This window comes from Uloborus diversus, chromosome 4 (assembly GCF_026930045.1).
Source record: "Uloborus diversus isolate 005 chromosome 4, Udiv.v.3.1, whole genome shotgun sequence".
NCBI classification, from domain to species: domain Eukaryota; kingdom Metazoa; phylum Arthropoda; class Arachnida; order Araneae; family Uloboridae; genus Uloborus; species Uloborus diversus.
In genome coordinates, this window is record NC_072734.1 from 55257519 (window position 1) to 55277641 (window position 20123).

The window sequence follows — 20123 nt, forward strand, 5'->3', positions numbered from 1 at the left end:
GAGAACTCCGTAAAAATGTAAATTTTTGAAGGTGTCCCAATAGTTTTCGTGATACAGTGCTGATGTGAACATGAGTTATTGAAATTCAAAAGACATTGAAATAAACAGGTTGCAAAATTATTAAGTTATAATAAAAAAGTAAGACGTTGAGCCGCCCCCCCCCCCCCATTTTTTTTCTACTACAACATTGCAAAACCAGGGCCACGGAGGGACAAGGCTGTCAGTTTGACCCTATCAGTTTGATCGCCAGATCTCCTCCCCCTATCCTCTGATCTCAAGCCGGGTTCTCCCTAAGGGCTGGGCCTCTAAGTTCCGAATAGACTAATATGGCATTTTGCCAGCTCCTGTGCAAAGTCTTCATAACCGAAACATCTCCTTTTCAATAACAACAGAGATTCTTACAAACCGCGGCAAATTAGATGATTAACATCAATTATGACAAAACCGATGACTCATGACTATGTCTGGATTAACATAAAAAAATTACAGCCCCTCGGTCCCAATTTTGGACTTTTTAGTGAAATGTTAGCCCAATAAACGAAAGTCTCTTTCAATGTTTATAGACGCCACTTTTCATATTAGGTAAAGATAGGTAAATGTATTTTGAATGAGAAAACTATGCCGATCTTTGCTGATTTATCGAAACGTTATCACATCTTAAACCTCATCTGTACATTCCTTCCCAGCAGGCAGAAGAGATCTTAAGGACCTCCATTCCACAAGCAGTGGAATTAAAAGATTCAGAAGATTCAGTTCTGAAAGAGATTCAAAAGTCATGGAAAGGAAAAGAACTAGTTTCCACATTCACATGTAAGAGAAGACTCCCTGAAATGAAAGAAGTTTAGAGTTAGAACACGTTCATATAAGATCGAAAATTTAAGTTGTTAAAAATAGAGGTATTTCCATTATAGTTGAGAGAATTTCAAACATGTTTGGTATCATACTGAATAACGCAGTGTTCGGAAAGGTTGTTTTAATTCGGTGAAATAGTCCATAGAAGAGTGCACGATTTGCAGAAAAATTTGATTTGTGAGTAATAACATTGTTCAATAGAATCGTTGTAGATAATGAAAGAGTTTTTGATATCCACACAAAGTTTACCGTTTGTTGTTACAAAATTTACCATTAGTTATCACAAAGCAGTAGAGAAAACGTTGCGAGGGAAAAAATCCCTCAGAACTAAGCTAACAAAATTCCCGTTGGATGGCATGACGATTACTCTGATTCTTCTCACTGCATAGATGCATCTACCATTTTGATCAGAGTTCATGTTTGCGCGGTTTTCTTTTCTGGCATGATATCGGCATTTTGGAAATGTTTCACAGTGAGCGTTCACCGATGGAACCGAATTGTTAATTAAAAGCAACATGCGCTTTCCTATGCTGCTCTTCTTGCACAACATCTGAATTAAACGCAATTCGCGTTCAGAAGTATTTGAATAGTTTGAAGCTGAACAAACCGTCATATTTTATGCTAAAAATACTCGAAAAAACTTTTCGAAATGCACGAATGTAATCCACTGCTCCCATAGAGTCGGTATTAAAGGTTTGCTCTCACAATCCAACTTTCACTAATTTTGTCAGATTTTCTCTGGTGTCGCTGGCTTTCCTTCAACGAAGAATCGGATCTACTTGTATGCGTCGGCTCATTTTTATTTGCGGTTCAAATAAACTATAGGAGCTGCTGTAGTCTCTGGATGATGACGGCAGAAAAAGGTAAAACGAAGACAGATCGACTTACATAGGATACGACCTGTCAAATAAGACATATGCCTTCCGAGCAAAATTGAAATGTTTTACCTCTTCAGCTAATTTCTTAAATAACCACAAGGTGGCGTATTGAAGATCTATAATTTCGAGTAGTAGCCTAATACTCTTCAAATCCAGTTAAGTAACGTAATTTGTGTGTCATTGACTCTGCTCACTTGCAATGTCTAGTTATTAAAGGTTTACAGATCGAATCTCTAGGGGCAGATAGAACAAGGAAGAACAGTATTATTGCCAACTTACCTTTCCGTCGTCTGCTTCTGAAGAAGACTGAGCCTGAGGGATGTTGACGGACACCGCGTCCCCGGCGACATTAACCAAACACTGCCCCTGGGGGATGGAAATGGAAATCAAACATGCAACGAGAAAAGTAAGATGTAGGATACGTGAATAGCGGTGCATTGGCGCAGGGGTGGATACAGACTAACATTGTAGGGGCAGGGACTCATGCACAAAAATACAGTCATAGGAAGGAAAACTTTTTGGAATTGTTTCGGTGCCAACAATGCACTCCAGCATTTCAGAAGATATTCAATATAGGAGGCTATAATGAAGCAAAAAAGCACAATACCTGGTTCTTGTGCGGGTTATGCAGCAGAATGAACTCAGTCATGTGGAAGGCCACCATGGCGTTGCCCCCCAGCGCCGAGACGTGGGCGCGAACGATGGCCAGCGTCTCTGCCACGAAGCTCTGGATGAAGCCATTTAGCCCGCCACTCTGAAACAAGACACGGGCCCTCATAAAATCTGCTCTATTATGACTATGACGACGGGAATAGGTAACAAATCCGTTCCCTACAATTTTTTCTTCAGAATAAAATTTTCTAATCGGTATTTCAGGGGTAAACTTCTTGATTTTATTACTTTTACCTTTGTTTTATTTTATTACATCGTCATTTTACGAAAGAGCATAATCATGAATACTAATGAAGTATAAAGCTAAGAAAAATTTTTACTTTCCAATCCCAGGAATGAAGTTCATAAATTTATGATGATCAAAGCTTTAAATCATTAGTTACGCTCATGAACACTTGATCCACTAATTTTAGGTCCAAGTATTTCGATATGAGGACATGAGGTGTTAATGCACTAAAGTTTTGGTGAAGTTGGAGCTATGAACACTCAGGTTCTCTTTCAAAAGGGCACGTCATCACGTTTTTCAAACAAAACGGCACATATCCAAAATTAAAATGGTGATATTTTCCTGATTTTTTTACATGAAAATTTCTTACTCTAGGATATAATTTGCTACACCTTTGTGCTCAACTATATGCACAGAAAATATAAAACTATTTTGCTGTGAGTTTAATTCGTTTTTTTCACCTCCTGAACATTCTTAGAAAATGGATATGTGCCCTTTTTGATAAATTAGTCCTCATATGTTACTTTCCCCGCTTTGTAAAAAATTATCGTTTGATACCTAAACTTATTTAAGGGGTTTAAGGACCTTTAAACTTCAAAATTTTCGATTTTCTGGAAAAAATATATGTTATGCATAGTTTAATTCTGAACAATTTGATACCTTATTTATTACTATACGCCAAAAACTTTTTGAGTTATTGTAAAAATGCCTAAACTTTCCCCATAGAGATTTATGTTAACAGTAGCTGTTTAAGCCTCTTTTTCTCAGGTGCCGGTTTCTTCGGTTTTCTCGTTTTGCGCGCATGATATCTCAGAAAGTTTCTTATATTATGTCCGTAAAACTTTTAATGTATGTTTATTTGGTTTATATTTATGACCTGAACCTAAAATTATTTATTTTTTTAAAATTATTTATTTATTGTTTTGAAATTTGGTAAGTTAATATCGAAAATTTCCAAAATTTTGGGAAAAAAAATATTTATTTTTAAATAGTAACTTTAATTTTTAGTTGAAATTTAGGTTCAGAACATTAAGATGTATCAGACAAACATGCATGAAAAGTTTTACGGAAATATATAAGAAACTTTCTGAGATATCATGCGCGCAAAACGGGAAAACCGAAGAAATCGGCACCTGAGAAAAAGAGACTTAAACAGCTGCTGTTAACATAAATCTCTACGGGGAAAGTTTACGCATTTTTGCAATAACTCAAAAAGTTTTTGGCGTATGGTAATAAATAAGGTATCAAATTGTTCAGAATAAAATTATGCATAACATATATTTTTTCCAGAAAATCGAAAATTTTGAAGATTAAAGGTCCTTAGACCCCTTAATTTAGAATATAAGAGGCACTGCAGGCAGTCTTTTAGTAACGGCTGTTGAAAGAGGTAAAGCAAACATATTCAATAACTCATAACTTTATTTTAAGCTCAATAAATGATAGTAGTTTTCTTCGTTTTTATGGGATTTTTCATTTGTATGATTTTCAAATTTCTTCGGCTAATTTCACCTCTTTGGTTAATTTCTTAAATCGCCGCAGGAGGTGTATTCAAGCTTTAGAATTGCGTATCCCACTTTGTGTGAAGATTTTACACATGAATTGGTAAATTTTGTACCTCAGAGTCGGAAAGACGCAAGTCCAAAAATTAGGATTTTCTGTTCATTAGTGCACTGTATGTAAAAGATTACTCCGAATCGAGCTATGTGCACTGTAACAAATTTCGGAAACGTTTCTGGATATATCGGAAACGTTTCCGAAATAGTAGGAATCCTTCATCCAATAGCGAACTCCTCAATATTCAGAAAGCTTTTTGTTATTTCAAGATATCTAGAAGCGGAAGTGATGACGCAACGCTTCGAAACCTATTTCATCCTTCCAACACAGGCGCCAATGAGTCGGAAATAACGAGAACTTCTTTTTTTCTTATCTATGGTTGCTGCAGTCAGCAACTGTTTAGCATTGGATCGCTTGTTATTTCATGTCTAGAGAGTAGTAAAATGTGTCGAAACTAATTTTACGCCTTTGCATTTTGGACTGCCCTTGATTTTTTAGACGATGTACGCAGCTATTAAGTTAGTTAATAACCATTTGCTTCTTTACAATTTCCAATGCGACCATAATTAGATATATATTGTGTGTTCAAGCGTGAATAGTTTCAACACCCGTGTTTATACTTAATGAAACGAAACCCTTTGGATTAATTATTCAGTTGTAATGGAGGTACTTAGATTTTCTTCCGCTCATGTTCACTTGTAAGTATTAATGAATATTTTAAAACATGTTGTTCTATACATTTATATTTTTGTTGATTTGCATTTGATGAGGCTCCAATTGTAACTGTTTTTGGGTTTATCGAATTAATTTAAAGTTATCCTACATACCTATGTGCGCGGTGTACTATTTGTTGTAACCAACTGAAACTGATCAATTACGCAAAAGAAGTAAGATTTATATTTGAGAAGCAATCACAGAAAAGTTATTTCGAAATACTTGGATGTACATACATTTTGGTTCAAAAAGAAAAAAAAAATCAATTGTTTAATTCATTAGAAATATGGTAATGCAAATATTTTCCAGTATTGTAATATGCTTCACAAAAAATGTGCCGGTATAATTTATCTTTTTTTATTATAATTTATTCATTCATTTAAAGATATTTATACCATTAGAAAATGACCATGTTATCTATTAGTAAGAACATAGTTATGAAATTAATTCATCTGCTTATTCATTTTGTTAAATGTGGTTAACAATAAAAAAATTCCTTGACATTAGTTCCGAAAATAACATTTCCTTCGTGGATATACTAGTTTAATGTAGGACAGTCAGGAGGAATGAGTCAGCGGCAAAAATGGAACAGCTGCATTTACATGCTGAAATAAAAAGTAATATTATTTCATGTCATCAAAAGTGATCAGTTTTTAAATACTATTTATTAATATGCAATGCACATATGGTGAGAAGACGAGGGGCGTTCACCACGCAGACTGTGCCATTGACATTTTCAAGGGGTTGCTTTTTTTAAGGTGGGGGGCGCTTTATATCATTTTATGGGTGCACCATCACTCTTATGGTGTGGGGGGGGGGAACTCTCGTATATATGAAATGGAATAATCATGTAATAGAGTTCAACGTTTTAATAAATAAAATATATAATGCATTTTGCGCACACTCTAAATCAGTAACCTATTTTGATTAAGTATCTATATTTGTGATAAACTGGAAAAGGGCAAGAACAGAGGAATAAACCCGAATGGTTCCAGCAGGGGGACTTTGGTGTCATATTTAAATTCATCAATTTCTCTGTTGGTACTTTTCGGTACACTTTGTTCGTCAAAGAAATTGACTTGACGTGAACGAATTTCGGAACGCAAAGTGTAGGTAAGTTCTGTCAAATTTTATCCGAAAATAAAAGCTATCAAGTTTGATACAAGATATGTTTTTAAGTTCTGCATTAAAAATGCAATATGTTGATAATTTTGTCTTGAAAATATTGAGAGAAAAACTGAAGTTTAATATTGTTTAACAAACAATGCCACTTTTGAGAAAGTACTCCCTTCCCTCCCCCGACGATTTTGTGATTATGAATGAAACTACTATATTATTTCATAAATTTTCAAAAATTTATAACTGTACATATGTTATGCTGTTAACCATGCTATTTGTCATTCGAAATTCAGAAAAAAAAATCCACGAATGATTCTAAAATTGCTTGTTTCATTGCTCTCAGATATGAAAGAATTGAAACTGATATGGCATGCAATACTATTATAAAAGAATTATTTTTTAGAAAAAATCACGGAAAAAGGATTCCGAAATTCTCAGAAACGTTTTTGAAAATTGTTTGGAGAATTACGAAATACTCGGAAACGTTTTCGAAACTTTCATGAACCACAGCTGCACAGAATACTCAGAAACATTTCTGGAAATTACGGAAAGAGGATTCCGAAATACTCAGAAACGTTTCTGAAAATTACAGAAAGAGGATTCCAAAATACTCAGAAACATTTCTGGAAATTATAGAAAGAGAATTCCGAAATACTCAGACACGTTTCTGGACATTATAGAAAGAGGATTCCGAAATACTCAGACACGTTTCCGGACATTACAGAAAGAGAATTCCGAAATACTCAGAAACGTTTTTGAAAATTTCATGAACCGCAGCTGCACGATATACTCAGAAACGTTTCCGAATTTTTTTTACAGTGTGAAAGTAATTGTTGAAAAAAAAAAATCCTTTTAAGTTTTTTACCAGGGTTATAAGAGTGCGCGTCCCATCCTTTGCATGCGCCAGAAAAAAATGTTTCCCCTCTCTTGTAAAATTATCTTAATGTGACTTACGTCCTTCTGGCTCTGAGGTGCAGAATTGTCACTTATTGCTCATTTATTTCTAAATTCTCCGACAATAATTTTCTACTATCTACGACAGATGAGAGTATAACTTAATCCATTTGACTGTTTTTTTTTTTTTTTTTGCTCTGAAAACGACAAAGCGATAGGTTTTTTAATGCCACAGAAATAGTGGCAGAGCCAATGACGAGCGCCAGAAGCGACAAAGATCTCGTCGCCGTTGCCTACGATGTGAATTCTGCATCAAACCGCTAAAAATTTTATAGGAAGAGAAGAAATCGATCGGAGATGCGTACTCACCTCTCTGATGCTGTTGCTCTCCCGGATAAAGAAGAAGTCCAGGTCTCCCAGGTACTGGTCGATCTTTTTGCCGGGGATGTAGCTCAGGGGCGTTATGTCCACGCCGTTATGCTCCCCCAGAGACAGCTGGAAAAGGTTATAATTACTTGAGCATCTCGCACACACTTCTTCCAAAAAGTTTGTCACAGTACACTTGGAAGAACAACGTCACGAGACATCGAAGTTTGTAACGTCGAGTGAAGCAAATCACGTCTCGGGAAGGGATTATCAAAGTTCACAATAGCACCAACTAAATGATATCATGGGGATATCTACATCTACAGCGGAGCATGAAATAAATGACGTCTCCCAGGTGTCAGTCTATGCTTCAAATAAATGGTTGTGGCCCTTCGACGAGGTGCAGTTCTTCATCATTCAGGAAATAAATGACTTCCTCCAGGAGACGTCAGTCAACAACGGAGCATGAATGGAAACACGTCTCCCAGATCCCAGTCCCCAATGTATATCAAGTGGGTAACGTTACTGTAAAATCATGGAGATTCAGACTAGAAAGGCACATGAAAGGAAAGACGTGTCTCCCAATCGCCAATGTAATGCCAATGTTTAAAATTATTGTCCTGTCCGAGAGAGGTTAATCTGCAATAGCATAGGAAAGGAAAGGCATGTCCCAGTCGCAATGAATGTCAAAGAGTCAAAGTTATTGTGAAATGAAGAAGACGTCAGTATAGAATAACATCTGAATGGAAAACTTATTCAGGGCATCCCGATGGGAGGTTACTGTGACCTCCCAAAAGTTTTCCTATTCGGCAAATCTTCGCTAACGATTAGGCAAATTTGGAGATATAATTTCAATATTGCAATTGTTAAACGCCCCAATGTCCCTTTTCATTAGGTGTACTTATGTGTGCTTAACCGTATTTTATCAGTCGGCGAAGTTTGACTTTCATTCGGCAAATTGAGAATTTCCACACTTCCAAAATTTTTGATTCATGGCGACCCTGACGTGTCTCTCACGTCATCTCACATGTCACTGTATATGCAACCGTTAAAATTCTTGTTAAATCATTCAGAGGTCAATTTACAATGGTATATTAAAGGAGAGACGTCTACCACACGCCAATGCATGTCAATGTGTTACAATTACTGTTAAGTCATAGAGACGTCAATCTACAATGGCACATGAAAGGAAAGACGTCTCCCTGACGCCAATGCATGTAAAGGGGTTAAAGTTACTGTGAAAATAATAACAACGTCAGATTAGTGTACCACGACAAGTGAAAGACACGTCTCTCGTATGCTATAGGGTTAAAGTTATTGTTAAATCAGTGAGACGTCAATGTTCAAAGGCACAAGAAAGGTAAGGCGTTTCGCAGACTCCAATGTACAGCAGGTGTCGAAGTGGTGATTTCAAAAATTTTAGGACACAATTTTAATAAAATTTTAGGACAACAAAAATCAAGTTTTTTTTTAATTTAAAGGTAATTTATAAGCTTAATTTTCATTGTGGTTGATAAAACGTTTGAAATTCGATTTTGAGAACTCAATAGATTGCATTCAATCTTTTATTCTTTAACACAGTGACACATTCAGAAGTAGAAATATATACCAGTAGGAAAAATGTATGTCCTATTGCTTCTTAACTTGCCTTGTTGTTGTTTCATCAAAGTGAATTACAAAGAATGATAAAGAAATATCCTTAATAAGGAGGGATTTAAAGTAGGGTGAAAGTCCAAAATTTATAATGTACTTAACTTTTATCAGATAATTTGATACTTTTTGCCATCTTGGAACCATCAAAAATATTCCTGTAAATTACAGATAAATCATTTAAAGATGCAAATGAATAATTGTTTTTTACGGCAACTAAAACTGAGAAAACCTCTGCTTTCAAAATTTTATCTTGGAGTGAATTTGGCACAAAAGCTTTGGATTGCTTCATCACAACCAATTTATTTTCAGTATGAGACGAAGAACAAGAAATTTAAAACACAGCTTGATTTTTCATTTCTAACCTCTTATGTCTCGCCACATCAGCATGAGATAGAAACTGAAAATCCTTTATTATCAATATTGGAATGATAATGTACTAACAGAACAAAATGCTTAAAATTCATCCTTTTCGGCACGGCACAATGTGCTGTTCTTGCATCCATTTTTGTCTGCTTTTTCCAACCACAAGCATGAGAATCTCGTTTTCCAGGGTATTTTAACGAAAAAAAAAATTACTGTTTACATTTTTCAAGCAAAAAGTTAAGACTAAATTTAAAAATTATATATGCAAGAAATAGTCCTATTTTACTGAACAGAAACACAAACTGACTCTTTGTACTGGAAGAACAAGGTAATGCTCAGATCACATCACAAGATAAGCACTATAAAAATAAAATTACTTTCACCTGGGGACAAACCATTTGAATTTTGCTCTAACTATATTTTTTGAACCAAGTGTTTATATTTGGGTTCTAATTAAACACATTGTATTTATTTTATTTCAATAAGCTATGATACCCTTCACCCCCTCCCTTCTGCCACAGAACTGCAATTTGACAGAAGGGTGGAATACTCCCCTTCCCGCGGTTGAGATAAAGTTACTTTATCTACCAATTTGTCAGAGCTCTCAGCTTCAATGAATGACATCTGTCTTCAGTTTAGTTGTTCACTATTCCAAATTGATTATCTCTAACAAGAACGAAACTGCAGTCTCTGGATGAGATAAACGGGATGTCTGGTGTATTGCATTCAGCTTCATTGTTTACATTCAAATTTAAAAAAAAGCTCCTAGTTAAATTCAAGTTTAACGAAAATTTTTGAAAACGCGCCAAGTGTCCCACGCTGTGATCCTCCCTGCTAATCTCTGATCCCGGCTTACGGAAATGACTAAAATAAGAGTTTTCGTTTTGAGTGAAAGTACTTACATGGTAGCAGTAGCTTCTCTCACTCATGTGGAGCGACGGCTTTCGTTTGTGTCCTGAAAACAAACAATTCACTGTTACAAACAGGAGCCATAATCACCGCATCACTCAGCCCAAGTCACTATACGTGAACCAGCGCCTAGTTCTAGCAGTAAAAAACGAACTTGTTTACAGTCTGGATTCACCTTCAGACTTTCCAAGTGAACGGAGGTTATTTATTTATTTAAACCCCATTAATCATCACTGTGCCAATCCTGGTGAGGGTTTAACCCATGGAAGGTAGAAACGAGTCCAATACCTTAAAATAATCTCACAGTGAGCAAGGTTCACACACTAAGGGGTAAATTCAAAGCTGGGCGGATGCCCAGCTTTGAGTTTACCCCTTACCGGGATCTTCCCCGACGCAATAAGTACCATACCGTCCGTGGCAACAAAACGACTTCCGACAGCAGATCCCAGCCGTGGATGGGGGCAAGTGCCCCCCCCCCCCCCATACGGTAGAACCTAAGGCGCATCGCTAAAAGGTGGGGTGATGTGGAGAAAAATAGCTTAAAACAAGTAGATAGCAGAATTAAAGGTTGGCATATTTACGAATTTTGCAACGTTTTAGCGATGTGAAAGTATTTTTTAACATTTTTGATGGAATTAACTATTTGACTATAGTTCGGAAGATTTTTTTTTTAGTGTTATAATTTATTTAAAATGAGATTGTGGTCAATTTTATGAAGATCAATCTTTTATGTTTAATTTGTTGTTTGCTAATTGAGTTGAGTTAAATGTTTATCATTCTTTCAAAGCTAATTTTTATGATTGAAACATAATATTTTTAGGATTGATCTGAATAAAAACGTACATAGTACTTCTAATACGTTTTCGTTATGTGATTCCTTATGACTAAAACGTTAAAGACCAAGCAGCTTCTAACTGCATTCTGTTTGTATTTTCAAACTGCCTTACTTGGCAAAAATGTTAAAAATGACTGGCTTTAAGTTTTTTTAAGGCAACCCCATTTTCTCCATTTCATCCATTATTTTCAATCTACCAAACGCACTTTCATGGAGATACTTCTGAAACAAGACATCGTGAAGAGGCAAGTCCTGACAGTCGGACTATACACTTTTTGTCAGCAAGAAAACTAAGACGCTGATTTACGCTCAGTGAGTGATGCGGGGATAAATCAACAGAGGTAGGAGAGGGAGAAAAAAAAACAACACTTCAGTTCTGAATTTTTTTCATAAATGACATCAATTGGGTAGTCAAAACCAACATCTATTGACCCTGTTTTAATCTATTAGAGGTAAAACACAAATAGTTGTAAGAGCTTATAAAAATAACAATACTTCAATTCCCCCAGAAATCTTTTTATAATCTTTTAAATTGTATTCAATCAATCAAACGTTACATATTTTGTCTTAAATTAAGTTCTTCACATAAGAGTCACTTTCTTACAATTCCTTTTGTTAACTTTATTATCCGTTCCAACAAAAAACGCACATTCTAAATGGAGTCAAAATGTTTGGAGAAAGGATTTCATAAGTACTTGGTTTGTTTTTTAATGTTTTATTCCCTTTAGGAACATTCAGAGTTGAGAGGCGTATTTTTAAAATGCATTTGTATGCATGCGCAGGGAACCTTTTTTTTTTCTCGATTGAGGTGGGAAAAGGAAATGAAATGTAACGAATTTATTTTAGTAAGCAAAGTAACCATTTATTAAACATAGTAAGGTATAGAAAAACCATTTAAACTCAGTTGCACTGCAAGGATTGTTTGAAAATATTGCTTTAATATTTGTGCGTAGGTAGTAGAAAATAATAAATGGGTAAGCATTTTTTGTTTTTGATGTATTCCTTACAAGTAACGTATTGTTTAGACTTCTCATAATATTTTTTTTTCTTCTTTCATTATTTTGCAACACAGTTTGTATTTACGTGATTCCATATCGTCCGAAATTTTGTGAACTTATTTTTAAATCTTATTTATGGTCAAACGCTCTTCACTGCCTGAAAATCTTGTATGCATTTTATCATTATCTAGAAAGTCGCCTGTCAGGGTATGACGGATGAAAATTGCTTCTACTCTTCTACATTTGAACGAAGCAATTGCCTGTTTGGTGACATTTTGATATTTCAAATTTTAACTCGAACTCCAGGGGATTAACCCTTAACTCCAGTGGATAGCGTTAATTTTCAACCACTTTTTTTTTAATTCTTCATCACCCTGAAATGACAGTCTTACTAATAAAACAATTAAGTTACTGGATCGAGTTTAGCCTTGTCACGATAAAGCCTTTCTCTGCATGTTAAACATTACCAAAACATTTTATCAAATTATCATGCCGTGACACGATCTCATTATTGAAACACGCGGGTTACTCGATCATCGGCCATTATTTATACGAGGATGCTGTATGAGGATAACTTGATGAGCGAAAAAAAAATATCAAGGGCATTTTTGAAGATCTTTACGGTTAGTTATGCAGAAGAAAATTTCTAGCTTTGTACAAAGTTATAGAACAGTTCTTAACTTGTAGATTGCGACCCACAAATATGTCATTAAATCAGTTTTTCTCGGGTTACAGTATTTTAATGACTTGTTTAATCATTATAATATTGACTTACAGAGTTATTCCTGCTATTGCACTATGGATTGCTGTTTTTCCCTTTTTACTGGTTCTCAAATACTGGCAAAAGTGTTGTACACTAATGGATTCCTGCCCATTGTCGGGTTCAGGGTAATAAAGCTGCCGATTTCTTTGGCTAAGAAGAAAATTTCATTTTTCAAACACCACAATCTTGCCTCTCCTACGGCTCCTTCAGGTCAATTCATAGGAAAGCCCTCAAGAACCAGTTCTCTCAAGAACTCGAAAATAAAAACAAAAGTAAATAATGGTTTAGGCAGATTCTGGAAGTAGTCGAATGGCCTAGGAACAAAACCGTAGCCACGTTCTGTCTTTTATCTGGCCATAACTGCTTCCGCACGCAACGTCATCGAATCAATGCTCCTGACTCTATTTGCCTCCTGTATAATCTGAGTAAATATCTTTATTAGTCTCATTTAACTAAATGCCCTGCTCTTCCAAGAGTTCAAAATTCTAGATTTTACGGATGAAAACCTTTTTTGAACATGCCTCAATGTTAATTGAATTTTATTTATTTATTTATTTTATTTATTTATTTATTTATTTTTTTGAAGAATGAGAAAAACCAAATTACCAAACACTGGAGCCGAATCCGCCACTTTGTCTTCATCCATCGGGAACATTAAATCGTAGTCACCGCCTGGATTAGAACAGAAATAAAACAAAGAGTCACTGAAGCAAGGAAAGCAGTAAAAGAACCATAGGGTAAGGAAATGAAAAAGACAAGACACGCCCATGGTCAAAAAGAGACGAACGGGTGAAACCGAAGCCGCTGTTATTAGATACTTCGCAAGAAAATTTCGCGAGATTGGTAATCATCAATCTCGCGAGGTATAAATAAGGGGCACGCTGAGGCAATTCGCCGATTGCTTAAAAACAAACATTGCTTGGAAACAAATAAAAATAAAATAAAAAAACAAACAAAACAAATAAAATAAATGTTTAAAAAATGAACAAACATAAAAAATAAGTAAATGGTTATAGAGGTCCCATATAACCTCGGGTTCTAGGCTGGGCACCACTGATTTTTTTTTTTTTTTTTTGATAAAATTTTAGTTATTTCATGCAAAATGAGACGATTTGTTGTATAAAAACATTTTTGTGTCAGCTGTTGTTCGAAATTAATTTTCCTCAACTTAAAAGGCTTTTTTTTCTGTGATTAAGTATAGTAATCGTTAAGTAAAGTTATCTCTTGAAAACTTGTCCCTAATTCCAGAGTTTTTCTTCCACAAAATTCGACCCCTTCATCCTTTCTACCGTCCAGGGTCTTTTTTTTTTTCTTTTTCAACTTTATTTTTGGCAAAAACTTACTTTTTTTAGATTGCTTGCAGGCCGAACTGCTAGCTTCCGTCAACGAGTTATTCAACCCCACAGCAAGGCCTAGTACTGTCACCTGAAAACAATTCTCAGTGCATAACGAGTCGACACAACACGAACAACAACATCGATCGGGAAGGGACATTTACTCACCTGCAAGTCGTCTTGTTCCACGAGATCGACCCGAAAGTCGAGACCGGTCAGGCAGCACGGAACCAACCGCCTCAGTTTCACAAACAGACTCTGAAACGGAAAAGGAGAAAATCCACCTTTTTTAGCCTACTTTCCCAGTAAAAATCAGAGAAAGAAGAAAAAAGCATGAAAAAAGGCTTAATGCATCTGAAAATATTACAAAAAATAAATATATAAATAAATAAATATTGCAAAAATTAAAATTGGAAAGTAGGGTATTGAGATGGGAGAAAATGTCTGTTAGTCTGTCCCCCCCCCCCCCAATTACTTTTGAGTGACTATTTTTTGTTCAATTTTTGAACAGTTCAAAAAAACTTAACATTAGCGCCTACTGGGAAAATCAAGGCAATTCCGAACTGTGAGGCGAATTTGCTTCCAACAAACTTTGTACGAAAAAGCTTCTGATGAAAAACTTGTATATAAAATATCTTTTTGATTTGAACAATTTTCCGTTCAATTTTGAACAGTTCAAATCCCTTAACATTAGCGCCTACGGGGAAACTGAAAGTCAATGTAGATTCCGCACTTGAAGGCGGATTCAAACAAATTTTGTTGGAAATGGCTCTTGACTCCCGACTCCGAGAATTTTGGGGCACCTGACTACGACTTCGACTCCTGTGCCCGACAGTTAGTCGGACTCCGACTCCCCGACTTCGACTCTTACTTCGTAGCTTTGGCAAAAAATTATACACCGAGGAAAAATGACCGACTCCGATTCTTGGATATTCGACTCCGACTCCTTTATCTCAAAATGATATTGACTCCGACTCCGCAGCCATGGTTTTAACTGTGAAATAAATACTGTTGATATGACTTGTTTTTATTTTCACTCTAAAGTTTTAATTTAGGTATTCAGTTTTCGGCAGATAGACTCGAAGTCATTTATGTTTTTACAAAAAGATATGCGCAGATGTTTTTTTTTTTTTTTTTTTTTGACAATGAATATTATCTTTTTAAGTTGACATTTTATTGGTTTTATTTATTTTGGTAAGTTCATTAATTCATTTAAAAAATATTTTTGGCAACAGGTGAGAAAGAAACGATTTTTTTTTTTTTCGATATGATGATTTTATATTTTAATGAGCTTATTAATTTTAATTATTATTTTTTCGTTTTGAAAGCGGTTAAAGATTGTTTTTTTAAATGGAAAAAAGTGTGGTTTGTTTAAAAGATGCTGCTATTTTATTTGTTCATTTTTTCCCCATCTAATTTTTTATATATGGCATATTTTATTCCAAGAAATTAGCTTAAAATATTAAAAAATTATGTTTGAAACTATTTGCGATTTTAGCTATTTTTGAGAATATTGATCAGGTAGGGGAAACCCGGGCAACGTGAATACTTTAAGCTTTCCTTGATTATTATCGTTTAGTTATTACTTTGGAAATTGAAACAACTGTTTATAATCATTCTTCATTTAATGAACTTACGTAATGCAGTAACAGTTGTCCTCAATATTAATTACACTACTAGATATAAGGCCAGTTTTCCACAATGACATAAATATCCACTTTACCCAATACCCCGGGGAAAGTGGATTCGGTACCAGGGCAAAGCGAACACCAACATTATTTGCCATAAAACTAAACATTAAAAATAAAATAACCATCGAAAACAAAAGGAACATATCCGAAAAACATTTTTTTGCTACAATGCTAATTATTGTAGTTATTACAAACAAAGAAATTGAATTTAAAAATAAAATAAACGTCGAAAATTAATGGAGCATATTAAAAAACATTTTTTTTGCTACAATGCTAATTATTGTAGTTATTACAAACAAAGAAATTGAATTTAAAAATAAAATAAACGTCGAAAATTAATGGAGCATATTAAAAAACATTTTTTTTGCTACAATGCTAATTATTGTAGTTATTACAAACAAAGAAATATAAATTAAAAATAAAAACAAGCATAAAAACAAGCATCGAAAATTAAAGGCTCATATTAAAAAAACATTTTTTTACAATACTAATTATTATAACAAACAGAGAAGAACTAAAAAAAGTCAATATCCAAAATTTAGGAGCATATTGAAAAAAAAAAAAATTTCTGCAGTTATCACAAAGAAAATCATTACTATCTTAGAATGCTGAATACTTTTTATGACACCACTGAGTACAAATACACATTGTATCCGTTGGCCGATCATCTTTTTCAATGAACATTAGTAGGGGAATAAGGACAGTTCAACGCCAGCCGGCGGCTCTCCGGCTCATAGCCGCCGTCCATTGCCCCTCTGACCTCCCCTCCACCCCCTCCCAACACCGCCTCATCCCCCTCCCACTTCCTCCGACCTTGGGTTGCGCCTGAATCTTGAAGAAGATGACCACCGCGTTTTCGCCCTTCCTCGTTTTCGCTCGTGAAAGGTTACGAATAGTTTTCGCGCGTTTTTAGTTTCGGTTTTCGGTTGGCAACACTTGTTGTCATGACAACCAGAGTTTTTAGTTTTCGGTTGGCAACACTTGTTGCTATGTTTTAACTTATGCTATGTTTAACGTCGGTGGCGCCATCTATTGAGAGGTTGATTTTTTATTTCCGGACTTTGAATATTTCTGCGAATTTAATTATTTTTATTTTTACAGAGTGTCGCTGCTGGGAATCGAACACACGATCTCCAAAAGGTCTTAGTAGCTGTCAGATTTAGACACGCGCAAACTGACCAAGCTACTAAGACCTGAGTGTAAGCACGTTAATTATCATCTCAATATAATTTTCACATGAGGTAAATGCACATGGCGCCATCTATTGAGACTTTGAAGATTTTCCGTGATTTTTTGGACTTGGAATTTTTTTTTTTTTTTAAATCTTCGTTTTTAGGGAATGGCAAAATGTCGCAACGCGTTTTCGCCTACCCGCGATTTCGCTCGTGAAAGGTTATGGAGCTATTTTTCGCAAAATTAATTTTTTTTTGTTTTAAGTTGATGGTCGAAGTTTTGTTTTTAGGGAATGGCAATATGTCACAGTTGTTTGTATAGCTACATGTGTTACTTTTTGACATATCATCCAAAAAGTTACTACTTTTAGGATGGCAATATATATATTTTTTTTTATTTACAAAGATACTGGACTTAGTCGAATTTTCCTTGAGTTGGAACTTTAATTAGTGAAGTTTCATAAAAATAAATTTTAGTTTTAAGTTGATGGTCCCACCAAAACCAACCCGGTGTATTAAATCAATACACCCCATCAACTTTTTTTTTTTTTTAATTAGTCTGCCGATGCATAACAATTCACCTAATTTAGAATACGAATAAGTTACCAAAGAATTTGCCGAATAAAATAGGAACTTTGAAAATATTTTTCGCGATTTTATGGTTTTTGATTATTTTTTTTTTACGAATCAGTTTATTTTCATACATTTCAGAGTTTGATTATTATTATTATTTTTTTTTATCATTAAGGTCTTCGATTATTTTTAAGGTCTTTTGGTTATGTTTAAGATCTTTTATTCATTTTTCACGATTTTTTTTTTATACTTAGTTTATTTTTTGACATTTCCAATCTTTAACTATTTTCTTACATTTTTAGTCTTTAACTATTTTCAATCAGTTCACATTTTGACACTAATTTTTTCACGATAAAGATTTTTTTTTTTTTTTCAAGAGTTTCATTTAATTTAACACTATTCATTTAATTAATTCAAATTTCCAGCTCAATATATGTACCATCGTCTCGTTCTAAGCATATTCCACAGCATTCTTCGAAAGAGCAAACATATTTTGCGTAATTTTCGAAATACGTTCATCGCGAACACATCAAATTTCCGAAATAAACATCTCCAAAGAATTTGTTATAATCAAATCAATACTTTCATAAGTGTGGAGTGTTAACGCTTCAACCAACGAATCGATGCTTTAATTGATCCATTATATAAAAAATTTTACAACACCTTGTCTTCTCATACACTTAAACGTACAATCTTCTCTTGCAGAGCGCAGGGCTAAATTTCAACCTTGCGAACTGATTCATATCCTTTAGATAATGGGAGGAGGGGTTTTGCCAATCAGTGAATCGCGCTTACACAGTCATAAGAGAACAAACTCATCTCCCCTCTCGTTGAAAAATCCTACCCCCTTATCTGCAGAGGTGTTTGCACTTCAATGAATTCGAACCATCTTGTTTTGGCAGATAAAGAAAGAAATAGAAAATTTTCTTCATTGAATTCTCTTTCGAAAACCACAAGTGGTCAAAGGGGAGGAAGATAAGAACTTCTCTCTCTCTCTCTCTCTCTCTTTCACACATACACACAATGGAAGGAAAACATTTTCTCAAATGATTTCATTCTAGCGTTTCTTCTAAGTCTTTAAATAATTTTATTCATATAATATTTTTTCTCAAACTATTATTTAAAAAACAAAATGTATAAAATAAATTGTCATAGTTGAAAATACATACAAATAAAAACAGAGAAATTGAACCAAATACATTAATTTTAACATACACATTACTAATAATAATGAAAGTACTTACAGATAGGTGTTTAGACTTTTAAAATATTTAAAATCAATTTCTTGTATCATACTATCATATATCCAAACCGATTGTGAAATTTTACTTGCAAGTTCATTTAAATTAACAGTTAGAAAAATATAATTTTCGCTGCATAGATATTTCGAATGAAAGTTTTGCGACATACACTCATGTTTCGATTGCGATTGATACAATATTTTACATCTCGCACAGCGATAGTTTTCGTTCAGACAATCATGCATACTGCTCAACATACGCTTATGAATTTTACTATGTTCGTTAATCACTTTTTTCGGTTTAAATTCATCACGATAAGCACGGATCATATCTTGTAAAATCGTTGAAAACATTATTTCGAGTAATTTTTCCATAATCATGCAAAAACTATTCACTAAGCACTTCGCAGATTCACTATGAAGTACGAATTTTTCATTGTTGAATATAACATTCGATTCAGAGATATCAACATGATACATTGTACATTGTCCTGCTACATTAAATACAATTATTTCATTGTATGCAACAAAACTGCAGTCTTTATACACAAGATTAAAACTGCACATTTTTCCCATGAAGTCGACGAAAGCGTGAGGTGAGAAATTAATTTTTTTCCCATTACTGCAGTCTTCAATCATCATTACTATACTTCCATTTGGTTTAACCACAACATATAGAAAGGTTCCCAATTGTAAATCATAAGCTTTTATCTTTCTCTCAGCAAATCGTGGAAGGGTACCTTTTAGATTTGCATCAACCCGGTCATCGGAAGGAAGAATGGGAGTCAACCCCATGGGAGGTCTTTCGTTCATATTGAGAATCTGATGGGGTCCGTTTTCTTCGATCAAGCTTGTTGATGGTGCGGGGGGTTTCTCCAACGTTGGAAGTTCAATTTGTTCGGCAGGAGTACACTTCTCGTCCACAGCATTCACAATGTTTAATTCACAACTTTCAAAAACAGATTGAGATGCGGTGTATCGACTCGGAACTTTTTTTCGTAGAGGAGAGCTGTCCGATGCAATTACCGTTTCAGGATGATTGAAGAGAGGGAAATCATCCACATCTCGAATCGCAAAACGTTTTGAAATTGGACTTGTCATGATATTAGCCTCACTCAATGCGAACATCAAAATCGTCAATGTTCAATCCTAAGCGATTTAAACCTCTTTGCATGGCAACTTACAACGTGCAAATGAGGCAATTCTAATCAGGTCGACTCATACGAAAGGTTGAAGATCACATGATCGAATATAGATTAATCATCACACGCGTTGATAATGATTACCCTTCGGTCAGTGATGATTAAGCACCGGACG

At 34.7% G+C, this 20123-nt stretch overlaps 1 protein-coding gene across 1 annotated transcript in view; it reads right to left on the reverse strand.

Annotated features, from left to right (window-relative positions):
- Positions 1 to 413: 413 nt before the first annotated feature.
- The window catches only part of LOC129219651 (C2 domain-containing protein 5-like), a 155925-nt gene continuing 136215 nt past the window's right edge, over positions 414 to 20123 (reverse strand). The window contains exons 25-32 of the mRNA XM_054853925.1: positions 14299 to 14388; positions 14140 to 14221; positions 13403 to 13468; positions 10194 to 10246; positions 7279 to 7404; positions 2338 to 2484; positions 2010 to 2096; positions 414 to 825 (exon numbers count right to left, since the gene is read on the reverse strand). Of these exons, the coding sequence (XP_054709900.1) occupies positions 805 to 825; positions 2010 to 2096; positions 2338 to 2484; positions 7279 to 7404; positions 10194 to 10246; positions 13403 to 13468; positions 14140 to 14221; positions 14299 to 14388 (672 nt within the window). The 3' untranslated portion in view covers positions 414 to 804. The remainder of the gene's footprint in view (positions 826 to 2009; positions 2097 to 2337; positions 2485 to 7278; positions 7405 to 10193; positions 10247 to 13402; positions 13469 to 14139; positions 14222 to 14298; positions 14389 to 20123) is intronic.